Source organism: Canis aureus, chromosome 15 (assembly GCF_053574225.1).
Source record: "Canis aureus isolate CA01 chromosome 15, VMU_Caureus_v.1.0, whole genome shotgun sequence".
Lineage (NCBI taxonomy): Eukaryota > Metazoa > Chordata > Mammalia > Carnivora > Canidae > Canis > Canis aureus.
The window spans coordinates 44461051-44480550 of record NC_135625.1 but is presented as its reverse complement, the minus strand read 5'-3'; the positions used below and the strand labels follow the sequence as shown (position 1 = coordinate 44480550).

The following is a 19500-nucleotide window of genomic DNA, read 5'->3' as shown; positions in this document are numbered from 1 at the left end:
TATTCATTTTTCAAAACCCTGCTTAAGGGTAGCCTTCCCCTTGATGCCTTCTGACCATGTCCACCTATGGCTAATTCCTCTCCTCTGTATCACTTATTTAAAGTGTGACTCTGCTGTCATCACCTGTGTACATGGGTGTCCCTCACACCGGGCCCTGGGGCTTTGGAGGGGGCACGGACTATGTGTATCACTGTGTCTATCCACAGCGCTATGTCTGGTGCATAGTGCATATCCAGTGAAGGAAAAGACCATTGATTAGCCAAGTCTTTAAAAACCTTCAAGCATAAATCCACTGTGTCCCATTACCCATCTGTTCCCATTTAACAAGCTATCAAGTTTTAAGTAGCGCTTAACCTAATTGCCTCCTCTTGCAACTTAATTTCCTCTTGGCTCTGTTTTCTACTGTCAGAATCGTCCCTACAAAAAAACCTTCAGATGAAGTCATCTCTCAGAACTACATTTTCCATACCAACTGATAACCCCAATGGAATCCTCCAAGGTGGGAAAGGTCTATTCCTTCCCTGGATCTGGGTCTTCAGCACAAACAGGAGGCTGAGGGCAAAAAGAGGGCCAGGTAGGACTTGGGCGAGTATTTCCAGGATAGAGCCATTTGGCTTGGTTTTCCCTCTCCCACCTCAGCTCCTGCACGTCCTAGAGTGAAAGTCATCTAGGCAGGAGGCTCATCAGACCTTTCACTCCAAAGAAGAACAAGCCCGTATCTCTCTGCAGATACTGACTTTTCATCAGCAACCTCAATGGAAACAGATGGAGAAGACACTTCACAGACCCCATCTCTTGCTTACAGTCAAAATAGTCTCCTCACTGCCATCCATCTGCTCCCTTTCCTGGCTGAATCAGATTGAGTCTGACTTGCAGTGCAGGAAAAACACTGGCTGTCCTGACAGCAACACTCACAGTGCAAAGGTAATATGGGAGTAGTCCTCTATTTATTAATAGGTCATGTTCAAAAGTGTACTTATAATCCACTCACAAGGCACAGAAACAATATGATCTGCTGTGGTGAAGTTCTCACACCAGCCCAAAAAACCTCTTTAACCCATTATGTGCCTGTGGTAGAGTATATACCGTGCTATATATAAATCAACCCAAGCACACAACTGTGAAATCCATTCACATTTATAACCTCAAAGTTGGAACAACATTTTGAATAGGACAGGTGGGGAACTGGAGATGAGGGAAATCTAAGTCACTGGTGATGGTGGGTCGGGGCACAAGCTCCAGATAAGGAGGACAGGTGCAGGGAAGATGGAAGCAGAGGTAAATGCCTGGGATTATGCCTCCAGAGAAGGATCAGGACAGGATTCAGAGGTAATGCATAGTTTCCTGGGGTCTTAAAGTCTTGGCTTTCTTTTTTTTTATCATTTTTTAAAGATTTCATTTATTTGAGAGAGATCGAGAGCATGAGAGAGAGAGAGAGAGAGACAGCAAGCATGAGCTGTGGGGGAAGGACAAAGGGGAGGGAGAAGCAGACTCTCCACTGAGCAGGGAGCCTGATGAGGCACTGGATCTCAGGACTCCGGGACCATGACCCCAGCAGAAGGCAGATGATCAACTGACTGAGCCACCTAGGCACCTCTTCGCTTATTTCCTAATAAGGGTTTGTGTGGGATGGTGATAAAGAGATGGGGCAGGTGGTGTCAATACCTGAGCCACCAATGTGTCACCAGGCCTGCAGGGGGAGGGGAAAAGCAGGAAAAGGTGTGTATATTTGAGGTGGGAATAAGATATTACCTATTCCCTTCCCTTTGCCACCCTTTTCATTCTCCCAATCCAGTTGGTAGAGGACTATAACAGAAATTCTAGGAAGGGAAAGGAAGACATAGACGGAAAATAATAACCCCAAATTCTGGCAATGGGGAAGACAGGGATGGCTCAATGCCACCAGTTTGGGAAAGTGTATTTGTAAATTATAAATTATCACAATAAGAATAATTTTACTTATGATAATATAATATTTAAGGAAAAAATCCAAGTGTTCAACCCTTAAACATTAAGATTCAAATAAAGAATAGAGTTATGGTACAAGCTCGGTTTTTAACTAACAATGCCATTCCTTTGATTGTTGGTCACAGAAAAGAGATCATGGAATTTGAGGTTTTTACTCAAAGTAAATATTCTAATAATGGACTTCCAGATTTTCAACATGACAACATCCTCTCTCAGTAAAATCAATATAACTAAGTTCTTTTAAACTGTTGGATTGTGTATGTTGGTTGAAACTAGATTTGAGAAAAGATTATTGATTAGTAGAGAAACAGAAGTAGAAAAAATAATCATAGGTTTTAAATTATTATTTTAAGACGTGGCTTCACACTTCTGCTTCCATTTCAGAATATAATGAGCTTGAAGGAGCATCACTTACAGGGAAAACGGGGCTGACTGATTTCAAATGCAACACTGTTTTGACTTAGTGGAGAGCAAAGTTCACAGAACAAACAGCAGCCTAAAATCTAAGGATGGACAGTAGCCCATAGACAGGGAAGAGACCTGAGCACTCATTTATTGGCGTAGATGCAGCTGGACACACTGGTAAGAAGTAGTTAACAAAATGATGGAGACTAAGAGGAAGCTGGCAAAAAAGGGAACCCCCTGGGATTCAAAAAAGTAGAGAACTCTGTACTCTCTTGCAGGCTCTTTCTCTAGAAACTTCATTGAATACTTAAAGAAAAATCACTTGCCATCAGGGAAATACAAATTAAAACCACAATGAGATACCACCTCACACCAGTGAGAATGGGGAACATTAACAAGACAGGAAACCACAAATGTTGGAGAGGATGCGGAGAAAAGGGAACCCTCTTACACTGTTGGTGGGAATGTGAAATGGTGCAGCCACTCTGGAAAACTGTGTGGAGGTTCCTCAAAGAGTTAAAAATAGACCTGCCCTACGACCCAGCAATTGCACTGTTGGGGATTTACCCCAAAGATTCAGATGCAATGAAACACCGGGACACCTGCACCCTGATGTTTATAGCAGTCATGTCCACAATAGCCAAACTGTGGAAGGAGCCTCGGTGTCCATCGAAAGATGAATGGATAAAGAAGATGTGGTTTATGTATACAATGGAATATTACTCAGCCATTAGAAATGACAAATACCCACCATTTGCTTCAATGTGGATGGAACTGGAGGGTATTATGCTGAGTGAAATGAGTCAATTGGAGAAGGACAAACATTATATGTTCTCATTCATTTGGGCAATATAAATAATAGTGAAAGGGAATAGAAGGGAAGGGAGAAGAAATGGGTAGGAAATATCAGAAAGGGAGACAGAACATAGAGACTCCTAACTCTGGGAAACGAACTAGGGGTGGTGGAAGGGGAGAAGAGCAGGGGGTGGGGGTGAATGGGTGACGGGCACTGAGGGGGGGCACTTGACGGGATGAGCACTGGGTGTTATTCTGTATGTTGGCAAATTGAACACCAATAAAAAATAAATTTATTATTTTAAAAAAATCAGAAAGAGCCTTAAAGTGTTCATATGAAGAATAAACAAAGTCCAAAGTCAGTACAAGTAAGAATATAATAAGTATCAGAGTGGAAAAAAGTGATATACAGGCCAAAAAGCAATAGAAAAGATCAATAAACTAAAAGCTGATTATTAGTAATGATAAATTTAATAAACATCTAGCCAGACTCATCAAGACAAAAACATACAGGGCCCAAATAAGGAAAACCAGAAATGAAAGAGGAGGTCACCACTGACAGCACAGAAATACAAAGGATCATGAGAGACTACTACCAGCAAATTGAAATATGCCAACAAATTGAAAAACCTAGAAAAAAACAGACAAATTCCTAGAAGCACATAACCTTTCAAGACTGAATCACAAAGAAATAGAAAATCTGAACAGACACATTACAAGTAACAAAACTGAATCAGTAATTTAAAAATGGAATCCAGGACCAGTGGCTTCACAAATGAATTCCACCAAACATTTAAAGAATTAGTACTTATCCCCTTCTCAAATAATTCCAAAAAACTGATAAAGAAGGAATGCTTCCAAACTCATTTTGTGAAGCCAGCAATACTCTGATTCTAAAACCAGACAAGATCATAAAAAAAGAAAAAGAAAAGAAAGCCATTATCCCTGAGGAACATAAATGCAAAAATCTTCAACAAAAAATGAGTAAATTCAATAAATTCAATAATACATGAAAAGGATCATACACCATGATCAAATGGGATTTAGTTCATGGAAGATTCAATATCTGCAAATCAATCAACATGATATACTACATTGAGAAAATGAAGAATAAAAGTCATATGATCATCTCAACAGATGCAGAAAAAGCATGTAACATAATTCAACAGCCACTTAATGAAAACTAACTCTCAACAAAATGGGTATAAAAGAAACATACCTCAACATAATAAAGACCATATATGTCAAATCCAGAACTAACATCATACTCAATGGTAAAACATGGAAAGCTTTTCCTCTAAGACCAGGAATAAGACAAGGAAACCCACTCTCGCCACTTTTCAATATCATATTGGTAGTCCTAGCCACACCAGTTAGGCAAGAAAAATAAATAAAAGGCAAAAGAAAAAAAAACAGAAAGGAAGAAAAAAGAAATAAAAATAAACAAAATGCATTCAAACTGGAAAGGAAGAAATAAAATTGTCACTATTGCAGATGACATGACTCTTTATATAGAAAATCATAAGGACTCCACCAAAAAACTATTAGAACTAATAAATTAATTCAGTAAATTTGCAGGTTACAAAACTTACATAAACCAGTTACATTTCTTTCTATACATTAATAAGGAGTTATCAGAAAGAGAAATTCAGAAGACAATCTCATTTACAATGGCATCAAAAAGAATAAAATATTTAACCAATTTAGCCAAGGAGGTGAAAAACTTGTATTCTGAAAACTATAAGATATTGATGAAAGATATTAAAGATGACACAAATAAATGGAAATATAGTTCATGTTCATAGATTGGAAGAATTAATTAATATTAAGATGTCCATACCACCTATAGAAGTCCACAGATTCAATGCAATCTCCATCAATAAATCACTGACATTTTTCACAGAACCAGAACAAATAATCCTAGTATTTGTATGGAATCATGAAAAACCCCAAATAATAGCCAAAGCGATCTTGAGAAAGAAGAACAAAAGCTGAAAGTGTCACACTTCCTGCTTATAAACCATAATACAAATCTATGGTAATCAAAACAGTGTGGTACTGGCACAAAAACAGACACATAGATCAATGGAACAGAATAGAGAACCCAGTAATAAACCCACACATAAATAAATAAATAAATAAATAAATAAATAAATAAATAAACCCACACATATATGGTTAATTAATCGATGATAAAGGAGGCAAGAACATACAATGTGTAAAAGATAAATGGTGTTGGGAAAACTGAACATCTATGTGCAAAAGAATGAAACTAGACCATTATCTTACACCTTGTACAAAAATAAATTCAAAACAGATTAAAGACTTGAATGTAAAACCTGAAACCATGAAACTCCTAGAAGAAAACACAGGCAGTAAACCCTCTGACATTAGTCTTAAACAATACCAGTATTCTCAGGTAAGGACAACAAAAGCTAAAATAAACAAACATGATGTAATGAGCGCCGTGTGTTATATGCAACTGATGAATTACTGAACACTACATCTGAAACTGATGATGTACCATATGTTGGCTAATTGAGTTTAAAAAATAAATAAAAAACAAATGAGATATCAAACTAAAAAGGTTTTTCACAGTGAAGAAAAACATCAACAAAATGAAAAGGCAACCTACTATATGGGAGAGGATATTTGCAAATCATATGTCCAATAAGAAGTAATATCCAAAATATATAAAGAACTTACACAACTTAATATCAAAAAACAAAAAAGATTAAACAATAGGCAGAGAACCTGATGGATATTTTTCCAAAGGAGACATACAGGTGGCCAAGAAGCACATGAAAAGATTTTCAGTAGCACTCATCATCAGGGAAATGAAAATCAAAACAACGAGATATCGCCCCACATCTGTCAGACTAGCGATTACCAAAAAGACAAAAATAACAAGTGTTAGCAAGGATGAGGAAAAAAAGCGAACCCTTGTACTCTGCTGGCAGGAACATAAATGGGTACAGCCACTATGGAAAACAGTATGGAGACTCCTCAAAAAATTAAAAGCAGAACTACCATACAATCTAGCAATTCTACTTCAGAAGAAAATAAAACCACCAAAGAGCTGTCTACACCCCCATGTAAATAATGTCAGCAGCATTATTTACGAGATATGGAAAATACCTAAGTGTCTATCAATAGATGAATGGATAAAGAAATTGTGGCATACAAATATACAGATCCATAAGAAAAAAGAAATCTTACTATTCTTGACAACATGGATGGACCAAGAGGGTATTATGTTAAATGAAATGTCAGACAGAGAAAGAAAGATAAATACCATGTAATTTCACTTATATGTGGAATCTAAAAAATAAAACAAACAAAACAAAACAAATATTCATAGACATAGGAAACAACTGTTGGCTCCCAGAGTGGAGAGAGGGGTAAAACAGATGAAGGGGATTAAGAGATATAAACTTCCCTTTAAGATTTTATTTATTTATTCATGAAAGACACACATACACACACACAGAGAGAGAGAGAGAGAGAGGCAGACCACAGGCAGAGGGAGAAGCAGGTTCCATGCAGGGAGCCCGATGCGGGACTCGATTCTGGGATGCAGGATCACGCCCTGGGCTGAAGGCAGGCGCTAAACTGCTGAGCCACCCAGGTGTCCCTAAACTTCCTGTTATAAAATAAATCATGGGGATGTGTTAACTTCCATGTGTTAACACAGCAGAGGGAAACTGGTCAATAATACTGTGATAATTTGTATGGTGACAGATGGGGATCATTTTGTAATGTATGTGCACCTGAAACTAATAGGATATTGCACGCCAGTTATACATCAATTTTAAAAAAGAAAAACAAAAGACAGAAAACATATATGTGGTTCAGGCCAGGAGAGAGGGCAGTAGCCATATGGGAAGAGACAAGAAATTCCTCCTGTCCCATTCTCTCCTGCCTCCTCTTCATGGAACAAAAAGTTTATTGGTGGTGAAAGGGCAATCAACATTCTCGCCATCAGGGAGCTGTGGAACTCACTGCAGCTAGCAGAAGGGAGAAGTCAAAAAAGCCTTATTCCCGGAGGTGGATCAGGAGAACATCCCGAGACCTAGCAACATGGTGCCTGTGTAGGATCTCGATTTAGTCAGAACACCAGCGACTGCCCCACAGTCCTACAGGGCTAAGTCAACATGCCTGAATTAACAAGTAACAGAACTGCTGGGATGGGACAGGGGAGAAGCACCAGAAGACCTTCTCTGAGATGCGAAGGGAAGACCTAAATTGCAGGGCTGAGCAGAGGATGCTCAGGCAAAACCACCTCTGCCCCAAGCACAAGGCATCATGACAGGAATCTGAAGGCTATGGTGCTGAGGGTAACCACAGCAACAACAAATCTCAAACCCAGCCCCACTGCTGACTAGATGGACTCCGTCCCCCCTACATACACACACACACACTAAAGGCCCAGGAGAAGGAGAAGTGTGCCATCTCCAGGGACAAACACCCTGGAGCGTTGATCAGTCTCTACTAGGTACATAAAATGTCTGGCTTTCAACAAAAATTACGAGGCAGGAAAAAATCCAAGACACAAAATGAGCATCAGAACCAGAATCAGCTATGACACAGATGCTGGAATCATCTGACAAGGAATTTAAAATAGCTCTGATCAATATGTCAAAGGCTCCAGTGGGAAAAGTGGACAGCATGTGCAATCAGGGAATTTCAGCAGGGAAATGGAAGAATCAAATGGAAATGTAGAAATTAAAAAATATAGTAACAGAGATAAAGAATGCCCTGGATGGGCTCAGGAGTAACCCTCTTTCTGCTGAGGGACAGATCAGTTAACTGGAGGTGGGGCACTAAAGTTACCCAACTGAAATACAAAGAGTAAAAATGTGCAAACAAACAAAGAAATAGAGCATCAGGAGCCAGGAGACAATGTCAAGCAGCCTGCCATACACATAACTGAAATTCCAGAAGAAGAGAGCAGGAATGCAGCAAAGGAATAATTGAAGAAACAGCAGCTCAGAATTCCCCAAAATGAATGACAGACACCAAACCACAGATGGAAGAAGCTCAGAGACCCCCCCGCAGAGGAGAAATACTAAAAACAAAACAAAACCTAGAAATAATTTAGCTGATAGCTCTGTACCAGTGTCATCATCCTCGTTTTGATCATGGCACCATGGTCACATAAAACATTGACATCAGGGAACCAAGGTAAAGGATATACAGGAACTCTGTGCCATTCCTGCAACTCTTTATTAACTGTAAAATATTTCAAAATAAGGTCTTGGAAATGGCTTTACTATTAGGAACTACATTTAGAAGGTACTGGTGGTAATGTGTAGAACCGAAGATGAAAATAACTTTCTCAAGTACTCTCCACACTCACTTCACTCTCATCTCTAGCATTTGTGTTCTTGAGTTTGGAGTTTAGTTGGCTTTTATTCTGCTTTTACTTATTTATTTAAAAAATCTGGGAACATGACTTCCCTTTCTTAATTGAAGTATAACAGACACACAATGTCACTTTAGTTCCAGGCATACAAGAGAGATTCAACAAGTCCACACAATCATGCTATGCTCACAAGTGTAGCCACCACTGGTCACCATACAATGCTACTAAATACCCTTGACTGTATTCCCTCTACTGCACCTTCCACCCTTGTGACCCATTCATTCCAAATTGAAGCCTGTACACCTGCCATTCCCCTTCCCCTTTTTTGCCACACCTCCAGCCTCCTCTCTGGCCAGCACCAGTTTGTTTGAATTTGGAGTTTAAATCAGATTTCTGGTCTATCCAAGGAACCCAAGTACTATTTTACAGTATTACTTCTATGGAAAATATCCTCTAATCCAAACATCTAATTTACAATGGAACTTTAAGAGCAGGGCAGATTTGTAAAGTGAGTATCATGCTGACCTTGGATTATAAACATGCTTTTATTCCCAAAGGTGTAGAGCAATTTCTTTGCTACATACTAATTGTGCCTTGTCCACAACCAGACTGGAGCTGCGAGCTGAGCAGGGTGTGACTTGGGTCGTCCAGGAGTACACTGCACCCCAGGGGTGGGAAGGGTCAGGGACCTGGCTCCCCATCCCGCAGGCAGGTGGACCCTGGTGCAGTGGGACGTTTAGGCTCCTGCCACTGGCTCCCTAATAGTAAAGACTGCTGTGCAGGCTGCAACTGTCACTAGAAGTCGTCCCTAAAGTTGGGCCAAGTCTAGGGGAGAGCTCTAAAACCAGGTGGAGAAAGCACCACACAGTCCACCACTTTGGAAAGAGTGAGAACAGATTTCAGAGAACATCTTACAGATCGGAGGACACGGGGTAGAGAGGCTGGGAGCCCAGGTTTCCCTGGTTAAGGAGGGCTCTTGGGGAGGGAGTATTGGGGTAGGGCAGGCCCCAGGATAGGGACAAGGTGGGACGGGCAGGGCAGGCCCGAGGACAGGGTATCAGGATGGGCAGGCCAGGCCCAAGGACAGGGATGGGGTGGGACGGGCAGGGCAGGCAGAGCAGGCCTGAGGAATGGGGATGGGGCTGGAGGGAGTGGCAGGAAGGGCAGTGGAGAACAGCAGGGGGGATGGCCGTGGCATCTGTCAGGAGCACCCAAGGAAGGTAGTGTGTCTGGGAGACTAGGATCAAAAAGTAATTGGCGCCTGGGTGCCTGGGTCAGTGAGGTGTCCGACTCTGACGTCAGCCCAGGTCAGGATGTTGGGGGCCTGGGAGCCTGCTGGGGTTCTCTCACCCTCCATGCACTCTCTCTCTCAAATAAATACATTTTCAAACGAAAAGTAATCCCTCTCTTTCACACAACAGATACACGCGCCAAATGGCTCCTCAGCAGTTTTCAAGGAGCTGTTCTGAAGTCAGTATTCACTCCTCTTTTCAACCCCCTCCCACAAAGCTGTAGTGGTTCTGAGAAGACTCGCACATCTGGGCAGTTTAAATACCTCTGTTTGTGCTAATGGCTCCTAGACGCTGTCAGTCTGCCCTCAGCTGGGTGCACGCTTGGTCCTGTGTCTGTTGGTCGCCCCAGGAACTCATGTTTCCCCTTCTCTTCCTATTAGAACTTCTCCCCAGTCTTGTACTACTCACTAGGTGGAGGGCCCCCAAGGTTGTCTGACCACCTTGGATGTGTCTTTAAAAGATTCCCCATCTCGGGATCCCTGGGTGGTGCAGCGGTTTGGCACCTGCCTTTGGCCCAGGGCGCGATCCTGGAGACCCGGGATCGAATCCCACATCGGGCTCCCGGTGCATGGAGCCTGCTTCTCCCTCTGCCTGTGTCGCTGCCTCTCTCTCTCTCTCTCTGTGACTATCATGAATAAATAAATAAAATCTTTAAAAAAATAAATAAATAAAAGATTCCCCATCTCATCCCAGGGCCAGAGGAGCATGTGCATTGGGTCAGAGGCCACCAGAGGGGAGACACGGTGTGCTGAGGTACCAAGGTCGAGACGTCTGGATTCTTGGCCCCAACACCCACCAGAGGAGGGACCTTGATGTGGGACAGAGATCGTGAGCAGGTCTACCTGTCTGGTGGAAGAGGGGATTAAGTAAACTGATGTGTGGGAACCGTTGGAAGTAGTACCCAGTGCACAGACATAAGAGCAGTGGGATAGACCCCACCCCTGACCACAGGGACCTCCAAGATGCTGAACTGCCTAAGCACTTGAGGACCACTGCAAGCAGGACAAGGAGGGATACTTGGGGCCCAAGAGCTGGCCTCACTGCCTCCTGGGAAGGTCAGACCTCCCAACTCCAGATCCAGATGATCCCAGTTGTGCTAAACCCCTATGCTCACAGCTCAGGGCTCTCATGAACCCCGCCCCTGGTGACCCTCGGGTCCTGCATGCTGACCACGCTGGTCTCCATACTAACCCTAGACACCAATCCTATTCTGGAGCCTGCTTGCTTTCTGGTACTCCTCCCCTGGTCTCCTCTTCCCTTTCAGGGAATCCCTTGTCGGCTTTAGGGATGGGCTCCCATCCAGCCTCCGCTGGCATCTCCCCTGAACGTCTAGCCTGCGCTCAGCACCAATCCCGAAGAGTACCCCCTACTGACCCCTCGACCCCTCAGTGCTGGGCCTCCCCATGTACATAACCAGGTCCCTCAAGCCTGAGACCCACCGTTACTCTCCTTCTCCGGACCCCAAACGCTGAGGACATTCCGCCCCAACAGCAGGCATCCTATGCATGAATGTAGGTTCCCCTGCTGTGAGGCCCCACCATGCCCCCATGGGATAAACCAGGGGTCTGGCTAAAAAGCTACAATCCTTTCTGCAGACCCCGCCTCCTTCCTAAAGGGGCTGAGCGGGTGAAGTGTGAGCAGCAGCCCTGGCCACATGTCCCAGGAAGGTGCTCCTGGGCTGTGTTCCCCTCAACGCCCCCCACTCCCCGCCTAGGCTCACATCCTTCCTTCACATGAGGCCCCAGCTCAGGCCCTCTCTCTGCTAAGCCTTTGTTCCCTGGTCCCCCTAAAGCCACATTTGCCCATCCTGGACATCTCCCCATTTTCACAAGTGCTCTCGTTGCCTCTTAACAGGAAACACAAGGCAGGAGAGCAGTGACAACCCCAACTTCTGAAAAACTCCCCTGGGAACAAAGCTGCCTGGCATGAGCACAATGACAAGACCGCACAGAGTCATACTTCGCAGTTCCTGCAGTTCTGTGACAGAAAACACGGTTCCATGTGTCTCTGCACAGTGAGGGTCCATGGAGCTGACCTCTAGCAAAGGCCAGCTGCACAGCTTGCCCCTAATTCTGTCTCCCCTTTACGCCTCCCTCCTGTCTTCTCAGCCTTGGAGGTGGGACTTGCTACCCAGTGTGCAGGGCTCTGACAAAATGAGAACCAAAGGCCCCCTGTGTTGAAATTATTAAGAATTTCCAACTATTCTACAACAGCAGAGCATTTACTGTAGCTTGGGGCTCTGGCACCTGCCCTGACAGGGGCTGGACTCCTGTTTCCAGCAGAACCCAAGGATGGGCCACTTCCTCTCCCACCAGGCCTACTCAGAACTCAGAAGTGAGCCCCAGGTGGGGCGTGGTGAGGTGAGAGCCAGTCAGAAGGGCTGGCCTGACTTCTAACGGCCTCACTCCCTGGATATGCTGGAGATGCTGGCTGAGAACTGAGGCCCACCCCAGGACCTGAAGTCTTTCTGCCATCCCTCTTGCCAGCACATCTCCCCGCATCCCAAACAGGTCAGACCCGTCCCACTGTGCAGACTCTCCCGCCCATCCCCCCCCAGTTCTCCCCTATTTCTGCACCAAGATCCTCAGGTGCTCTCCCAAGATGGCCAGAAATGCATCTGCATGCCTGCCTTCCCTCTCCTACCCCAAGTCCCAAAGTCGCTGACAGAGAGGCCTACGGCTGAAATGCACACGGAGGAAAGAGCCCACTTCCTCTCCTCACTGAGTACCTGCTCTCTAAGTGCCCAGGACCTGGAAATGGACTTGACTCACCCAAGTGGTCACAGGGTATCCCTTAGAGGTTACAGTGAGACACAAACAACGGAAGTCAAACACTCTAGCTTCACTCCTTGCCTTAGCTTTCTTTCCCAGGAAGCACGAGTTGCAGGTTGTGGAGCACGGGAGGTCGGGATTTACTGTACAAGAGCTACTAAGGTTTTATAGTGATTTCTGTGCCCCTCGCTTTAAATCCATGCTGCTCTCAAAACCTTCATTATCTTGTGGATCACTGGCTTGGCTCCACCTCACCCCCAAACTCTGTCAGTGTCTCAGCCACTTGAGTCACCACTAATCCACAAAAGCTGGTGGGGGTAACAGAGCGCAATCCCACAGGGACAGACAAAACAAACGCCTCATACAGACTCATGTTCTCAGCCACTTGGATTGTAAAAGAATAACTTGGAAGGCTGAACTGTTTTACAGAACCACGTCAGATTTTTGTCCAAGAGTTCGACTGAAAGTATGAAGTCAAAGCCAGAAGTTATGCCGCTCAGATTTAGAAAGGAGTCTGTACATCCCAGACTGAAGGAGCAGCTGAACCACAAACATAAAGATTTTCTGTTCACTTGAGGAGATAAATATGTAGGCATCCTAAGGCACAGAATTGGATCACACTTTTCTACTTTAATTTCTTTTCCCAGATACTTGTAAAAAAAAAAAATGTCATGTTCTTATGTAAGAAACCAACACAAAAGTCAATGCCAACATCACATCTAGGGAAGGGAAGAGGGAGGCACATGCTGTTCCCTCTGTTTCAGAGCTAGAAAATAATTACATTAATACAAATAACAGATAGTCATCAATGTGGTTGGTGCTCTCCCTCTGCAAGCTCCATGGCACCTAGGAAGTGGCCACGATCAGTCCACACCTGATAATCTGCCTGATAATCCTTTTGTAGAGGAGAATCCCAAAGGGTTGGTGGCATGTCCTGGTCACCCAGCACAGTGGGTGGCAGAGGACCCTTCAGGGATGGTTGCCTGGCAAAGTTAAGAAAAAACGTTGAAGCAGTGCTCTGCATTTTGCAGAAGGCTGGGGTGGGTAGTGCCTTGGAGGATGTTAAGTCCAGTCTCTAAGGAAAGAGGAGGAAACCAAGTGTCAATGGGGCTTAAGGGTCTTGGTCAAAGCCACACAGCTCCCCATGCTCGTGTCACCATGCCACCTGCCTCATAGTCAGCTTGAAGCTTTGCAAAACCATTATCACCCTGAAGCATTCCATGTGCTTTTATAATCGTTCCTTTAAACACCAAGAATTCCCATACTTGTTCCAGCTTCAGCACATCAGTTGTCATCCTAGGAAAGCAGCTGACCAGACTTTCACCAAATCTGGAAGATACGTGTGGGTTGATCTGCCTTAAAACAGAGACTGTGTGCCACACATGAAAGCAACACTCAGTATCTAGGATCACAGCGTCTCTGACAGAAAGCAGTTGTATCTCTGAGCAAAGAAATTCTGGGACGAGAGGCCTGCATCACTGCTAAGAACAATGGGCCTTGCGTATGAAGATATTGCACACAAAAAGCAGACAGAGGTTTCAAATATGAATGCAGATGAAAAATCACAAGGGCAAACATCCCAAATTACAGACATTGATTTGTAATCAAGTTCTTTTGAAACTGCTTCGTGAGTGGGCAGTTCCTGGGCAAGTGGCAACCAGGATTGTTTTTTAACTAATAACAATTGTTTTTTTTTTTTTTTAAATGGCTCTCCCTGGGTGTCAGCTAGTAAGATACTGTGTGTGGAAATGTTTCATAAACTCCAGGGCACTATAAAATGTGATGCCGCAACATCATGATATTTTGAACTCTGACCCAGTACTAACCATGTGCTTATACTTGCTAGCTGCCAAATGTGCTAGGCATTTTTAATACCTCATATAAATGATGAACAACAGGAACAAAAATCCCAACAACCAGTAGCTTGATCTTGTAAAAGCTTTCTTTACCTGGCTCTACATATAGTAAAAAAATTCTATATCAAAATTGCATGGATTTACGGTTCATATAAAAAGTGAAAAAAATCATAAGACGGTGACGTGTCCAAAGAGAACAGGCGTAAATAGCAGTGATATGACTGATATGAACTAAAGGGAGTCTTGCCTGACAAGAGGGTGGCGATATAACCAAAGTTGGGAGTGGGGTGACATGGACACAGCTACACATCTGGGAACTTAAAGTTGATTCTCTCCAGAAACAAGGGGAAGAGCTGGATGCCCTCTAAAGTTATTTCTTCTCCCAAATTATTAGTAGATTTTGTCCCCATAACAAGGGAAACACCAATAAGAAGTCACTAATGAATTTTCCAAGAAACTAAACTTAGGCTGCTTTCTTCCAAAATTAGACACAAACAAAAACTAACAGTAGCCTGTTCTTCTGTGCCCATCATCTCATTAGTTTTCAAGTGCTGTGAGAGTCTTGTACAATATAACCTAGAGGTTATGGGAACCAGATTGCCCAGGTTCAAACCCTGGATCTATCACTTGGTAACTGAGCAATCTTAGGTAATTTATTCAATTAATCTGAACCTCAATTTCCTCATCCTCCTAATAGGGTCATTAAGCAGAAAAAGGGAATTAGTTTGTATAAAACAGCATCTGGCAAACGTCAAGCGCTACAGACTACGTGTTTGCAGTTACTGTCCTGCTTATGGGCTGGTAACAAGGCCGGTCCAGGGAAGAGAGAAATTAAAAGTGCCCCTCATCCTCTATTTGAGTTTCAATGTGTTTTGTTTATATCTTGCTTTATTTTATTTTATTTTTTTAATGAAAGCAGAAACGTCTCCCTTCTTCTACGAGGGAACAACGAGCCTGTCCACTCACTCCATGTGCTTTTCATGAGAAAGGAAGTCGATCAGATATGTCCAAGAAATAAAAACCCAGGCGATGTACCTTCGCTGTCACTCACCTAACACTTCCCACCCGCCACTCCCACAGCCAGCTGCCAGCCTGTCACAGCTGCGACCTGCCTGGGGACCCGGCCCCAGCCGCCTTTTCTTCCACCTTCCACCCAACTCACGAACTTGCCAACCTTCTATGAAATCTGTGGCCGAGAAAGGGCGCTGATTGGGGCTGCCCTCCACGGGGCTGTTCAGAGCCTCCAAGGCGGACTCGACGGCTTCCACCAACTCATCCCGCTTGTCCTTCCTCACAGGTTTCTCCTCGGGGTGGCGTGTCAGGCCCGTCTCCAGCTGGTACACCTTCTGCAGCGTGAAACTGTCAAAGGGCACTGCGGCATACTCCGTGGCCAGCTTGACGCCCGTGTGCACCTCGGCCTTGTCCACCTGGGAGCGCAGGAAGGCCAGCAGGTCTGCCGGGGGCTTCTCTGGGGGCCCTGGTTCGGAGCCCAGGCCGGCAGCGTCGCTGGGGCGATGCTGGGCGCTCCGGAGCCGCTCGCTGCGCTCCTGCAGCTCCTCCTTGAGCTGTGCGATCTGCCGCTTGAGGCTGCTGATGTAGTCGCGGTGCTGCTCCTCCCACTCCTGCAGTGCGGCCTGATAGCCCTCCTTCCCCGTGGGACCATTGGCCCTGGGCAGCCCCCACTGCTCCTCGTCCCCTCGCGGGGTGCAGGCCAACATGTAGAGGACAGACACAGCACAGCAGAGCAGCACGAGCAAAACCGCCACCCGTGAGATCCACGCAAGCAGCCCCCGGCGAACCATCGTCACTCAGGAATCGGCCATGCGTCCAGACCCGGTGACATTCCAGAATGCCAGGGCCCCTCGGGAGGGCTTCCCTGGACTAGACCACAGGCAGCATGTGTTCAGGGCCCCCAACGCTGCTTTCATTCATTTCTTTCTACAGTGTGTCTGGTCCCTGGAAGTCTACCACCACGTGGAGCAGTTTGCCTACTTCTAAAGGATGATCTTCCAGGCAGCAGCAAGTGCAGTGAAAACTCCAAGCTTTCCCATTCATTCCCATCATCGCCTTCCAGATGCGCAGCTGACCACAACAAGGGACCTGGGGGGAGACCAAATGGCAGGAACACTTAATCAAGAGAGTAACAGCGTCTGTATGTTCACCGTGGTGATCAATATTCAATAGCTGTCCCATGAGGTTTACAGAAAATGATTAGACAGGGGATTGACTACTGTTAAATGTTTCTAAATCAGAACACAAATATGCATGTGCAGAGCAGTGCACATAAAAAACAGAGGTTGCAGTTAAAAAATTATAAGGTGGAACACCTAGGTAGTACAGTGGTTGAGCATCTGCCTTCGACCCAGGGCGTGATCCTGGAGTCCCGGATGGAGTCCCGCATCGAGCTCCCTGTATGGAGCCTCCTTCTCCCTCTGCCTGTGTCTCTGCCTCTCTCTCTCTCTCTCTCTCATGAATAAATAAAATCTTTAAAAAAAGATTAGAAGGAAATATAGCAAAATGTGAATTCCCTCTGGGTGGACATGTTAACAGTGATTCTCCTACTTCTCTACATTTTTCTCTATTTTATACATTTTCCACAATGGCACATGTTATTTTGATGGTTAAGAGGGAAAAAGCAAAACTTCAATGAAGTGAAATCATAAGCAGGGATTTCTCCAGCCCAGGCCTGCCCAGCACTGATGGACGGAGAAGGTGAGACCTACACGTGCTACCTGTGTGCACTCACTCAGGCCAGGACTGAAAGCAGACTCAATATGGTCTTTGAGCTTTCTGATGAAGACATAGGGAAGTACCTGATGCTTCAAATATGCAAATAAATGTGGATGATCACATATTAAGATTAAGATCTTAATCTTAATCTTAATTAAGATTAAGATCACATATTAAGTCCAGGGACGGTTGTTCCAGCTCACTCTCTAATTCTGCTTGCATACTGGGGATGATAATAAGTTTACCATAGAAAGGGATGGGGTTGGGAGAACAGAGACCAGAAATACTTGTCAGGACTCAAATCCCAGGCATGTCTCTGCTCCAGCCTTCAGAAGGAATTCTGTGTCCTGACTGATAATCAGGAATCCCCAGGCAGATCACAGAGCCTTTCATTCATTTTATTATTTTATTTTATTTTATTTTATTTTATTTTATTTTATTTATTTGATTTTATTTTATTTTTTTATTTATGATAGTCACACACAGAGAGAGAGAGAGAGGCAGAGACATAGGCAGAGGGAGAAGCAGGCTCCATGCACCGGGACCCCGACGTGGGATTCGATCCCGGATCTCCAAGATGGCGCCCTGGGCCAAAGGCAGGCGCTAAACCGCTGCGCCACCCAGGGATCCCCCAGAGCCTTTCAAATACATGCTCTGCACCTGAACTCCAACTCCCCTGGTAACAAGTGAGAAGCCAACCTCACTTGCCCTCTGCTGTCGCCCCAGGAACCCTGCATCCCTCCTCTGCCCCTGAGGGACACCTCAGACCATGCTTCTTCAATGTTCTCTCTTCTTCCATGATTCCCTGTCCTTGTCTCCCCTGATCCTTCTGAGCTGGAAAACAGATCAAATAAAACGTCTTTCTTAGGGAGATTTTTTAAATAAAATCTTCCTAGGTGCATCTTTTTATATAACTTCTCTTAAAAGCAAGCTCCTTGAGGGTATTATATCCTGGCCACTTAATAGAAATTTGACATTTTAAGTAATTCCCACAATAACCAAATAATTCTATACAGAGTCTCCATCCAAACCAGAAAACCCCAGATTTGGGATCAATAATCATGTCATTTACAGAAAGTCTGTCCTGTTTACTGACTGGAAGAAAGACTCTTGGCGATTGGCAACTTCAGGACTCTGGGAGAAGAGAGAGGTGTTCATTCTAGCATTCTCTCTAATGCTGAAAATAGAGTAAACAATAAGGGACTCACTGACTTTATCTGATACGCACCTGCTATGTCTTATGCACCAGAGAGGGCTCCTCTTCCATTACCCTGGTGATGGGCCTCTTACCAAATAGTTTATTTCTCAATTTTCCTTAAAAATCCAATTCCAATATTCCCCTTGGCCCAAGGAGTCTCTCTGCTATAATTTAGAACAATATACAGTTATTAGTGCTAAGTTTAAACTTCATGTTTAGCCCTGGAAGCCTGTTCTGTCTGATGAAAATCTTGGGATTTGTATAATTACTATAATTCTGTGATTAAAAACATCTCAGCTTTGGTATTCAGGCACCTTGCTGTTTTTAATGAAATCTCTCAGATGAACTCATTATATCCAAGTATTAAATTACCAGTGAAAACGTGTTATCACATTATTCTAGCATTTTAAAGACTTTTACTTTAAATGGGTTGTCATTAAAGACAAAATAAGCAAATCAAAAAACAAAAATGGAACATTCAGCATTACTTATTGTGCCACAGAAACAAAGCATACGATCTTTCTAACAGATTTTTTAATGGAATAATTATTACATTTGCATAATAAATTGAAATCATGTTGCTTAACGAAGCAATATGTTAAAGCTACGGATAGCTAAAGAAATTTAAAACTGTACAGTAATTACTTTGTTCTGTGGGTAAGTCTCTTTAAAGTCTAGTCCAGCTTTTCAGTATATGTGCTGCCGAAGTGAGCACACTAGTCCAGCTTTTCAATTCACTAGTATAAATTTAAAAGTTATTTGGTGTTCCATTCTTCAGGATGTAAAAGGAGAAAAAAACAGATCTTAGGAAGAAATGACTCTACAAGAAATAACAAAAAGCCATAAAAATCACTGCCAAAGAAGCAGTGATAGATTTCCCCTTTTAAATGTCAGGAACAGATAATAATGCATTGGAAACAAAGTTTTACATTCTTTAACTGACAAAATGTTTTCTAAGTAGTCTAGCAATCTAATCTGCAACCAAAAGAGGAACAGCTGGCAGAACTGTAGAGGCTGGGGGTATCCTCTTCCTAAAGTCAGGTGGCTGGTCCTTCGGCTTCTTGCTTCTATGGAGACTTTAGGGTTTCCACGTGGCAGCACAGGATGTCCTTAAGAAGAC

At 44.0% G+C, this 19500-nt stretch overlaps 1 protein-coding gene across 26 annotated transcripts in view; it reads right to left on the bottom strand.

Moving 5' to 3' along the window:
- The window catches only part of CSGALNACT1 (chondroitin sulfate N-acetylgalactosaminyltransferase 1), a 327543-nt gene that overhangs the window by 71664 nt on the left and 236379 nt on the right, over positions 1–19500 (bottom strand). For 17 of the 26 annotated variants that reach the window (XM_077849411.1, XM_077849415.1, XM_077849413.1 and 14 more), the window contains 2 exons: positions 18411–18544; positions 15627–16552 (listed from right to left, as the gene is read on the bottom strand). In XM_077849411.1, coding sequence (XP_077705537.1) covers positions 15627–16254 — 628 coding nt within the window. In that variant the 5' untranslated portion in view covers positions 16255–16552; positions 18411–18544. The remainder of the gene's footprint in view (positions 1–15626; positions 16553–18410; positions 18545–19500) is intronic. The other 9 variants (XM_077849434.1, XM_077849416.1, XM_077849428.1 and 6 more) reach the window with 1 other exon arrangement.